Source organism: Alligator sinensis, unplaced genomic scaffold, assembly GCF_000455745.1.
Source record: "Alligator sinensis unplaced genomic scaffold, ASM45574v1 scaffold467_2, whole genome shotgun sequence".
NCBI classification, from domain to species: Eukaryota; Metazoa; Chordata; order Crocodylia; family Alligatoridae; genus Alligator; species Alligator sinensis.
In genome coordinates this window covers 1,857,194-1,858,517 of record NW_005842129.1, presented here as the reverse complement: position 1 = coordinate 1,858,517, position 1,324 = coordinate 1,857,194, and the positions used below count along the sequence as shown (strand labels likewise).

Sequence of the window (1,324 nt, the reverse complement as noted above, 5' to 3'; positions counted from 1 at the left end):
GCAATGCTACATAGCAATCCAGGGCAGGAAAGAAGTGTCAGGTTTGAGTAAAGAATGCAGGGAGACAGATGGGAGTTGCCCACACTAAAAATCAGTCAAAGGATTATGTTAGCAGACCCCCTCGAGCAAAGCAATGGATCTTTAGTTACAAGCACCCAGGGTTATGTGTTCACACTGCAACAGAAAAACATCAACTGCAGTAGCCCAGTCCCCTCACCAGTCCACAGATCCCTACAGACCTCAACAGGAAGCATGGTTCCTGTGAAGTCACCAGGAGCACTGCTTGGGCCATTCTCAGAGGTCTGTCATCTAAAAAGTGAGTGGGTTTGCTCAATGTGTGGTGGAGGTGGGCTGGCCACAGCCCTGGAACAGCAAGAGCCCTGCAGGGCAGCTGTTTCTTTGTCAGTTCAGGGCTCAGAAGGGGAAGGGAGTCAACTGTCCAGGCAGTCTACATAAAGCATGGGAGGAACAGAGCATGCTGGATAAGAAACATGCCTTGGCTCTGCAGAGAATAATCCAGCCCCACCCTTCACCCTGTCCCAGTGGGACTGAGCGTCCTGACCTGGTCCCTGAAGACAGAGAAGTAATCTTGAGAACCCTCCTCTGTGTGCGGGTTGGGCATGAGGCAGTAATTCCGCAAGCAAGTGACCCACTTCCTGGGGCCCTCACCAGCCACGTCCGCAGGGCTGCGACGCTGCACCCGGATGGTCAGGAAAGCCGTGTAGAAATTTTTAAATACAATCTCCTGCAACTGGAATGACACCACCAGCTGGTCACAGAGAGCGAGGCACATGGGAAGAGCTTCTGCTCCCTGGGACTTGCACTTATGCCTTTCAGAGACCCTCCCATGGCAGGGAAACAGCAGTCTGCTGGGCCTCGCTCTGGCCGCCACATTGCAACCCCCCTCCCACCTGACTGAGCTCAGCACCAAGGCTGTGGGAGCAGCCCAGCAAACAGACACAGGGATGTGTAGGAAGAGCAGGCTGTACAGACTGGACCAGGAGCATCCCATGGTGAGGCAGGCTGCTTTCCACTTTAATAAGTGCAGCCAGGGAGAACGTGGAGAGCTGAGGGGCCCCCAGAGACAGTGGTCTGCAGAGAATGTGCATGTGCTCAGGGGGCACTGGCTGTGGTGGGAACAGGGCTGTGTGGCCCCTGCAGAGGGGAGGCCATTTCCCTCAACCCCACAGGATGAAGAGCTCAGCCTCGGCCGGGCCCTACAAAGACCCCCGGGGGAGTCCTGCATCTCCCCAACAGCCACCTGAAGCCCTGGCTCCGCCCCTCACCGCTCCGCGCCCGCTGCCTGCCTCGCTCCGCACGGCCG

The 1,324-nt window shown here is 56.9% G+C and overlaps 1 protein-coding gene across 1 annotated transcript in view; it reads right to left on the bottom strand.

The window, feature by feature from the left end:
• The window catches only part of NICN1 (nicolin 1), a 9,125-nt gene extending 8,332 nt beyond the window's left edge, over nt 1-793 (bottom strand). Inside the window, exon 1 of the mRNA XM_025205790.1 lies at nt 563-793. Coding sequence (XP_025061575.1) covers nt 563-793 — 231 coding nt within the window. The remainder of the gene's footprint in view (nt 1-562) is intronic.
• Between the last annotated feature and the right edge of the window lie 531 nt (nt 794-1,324).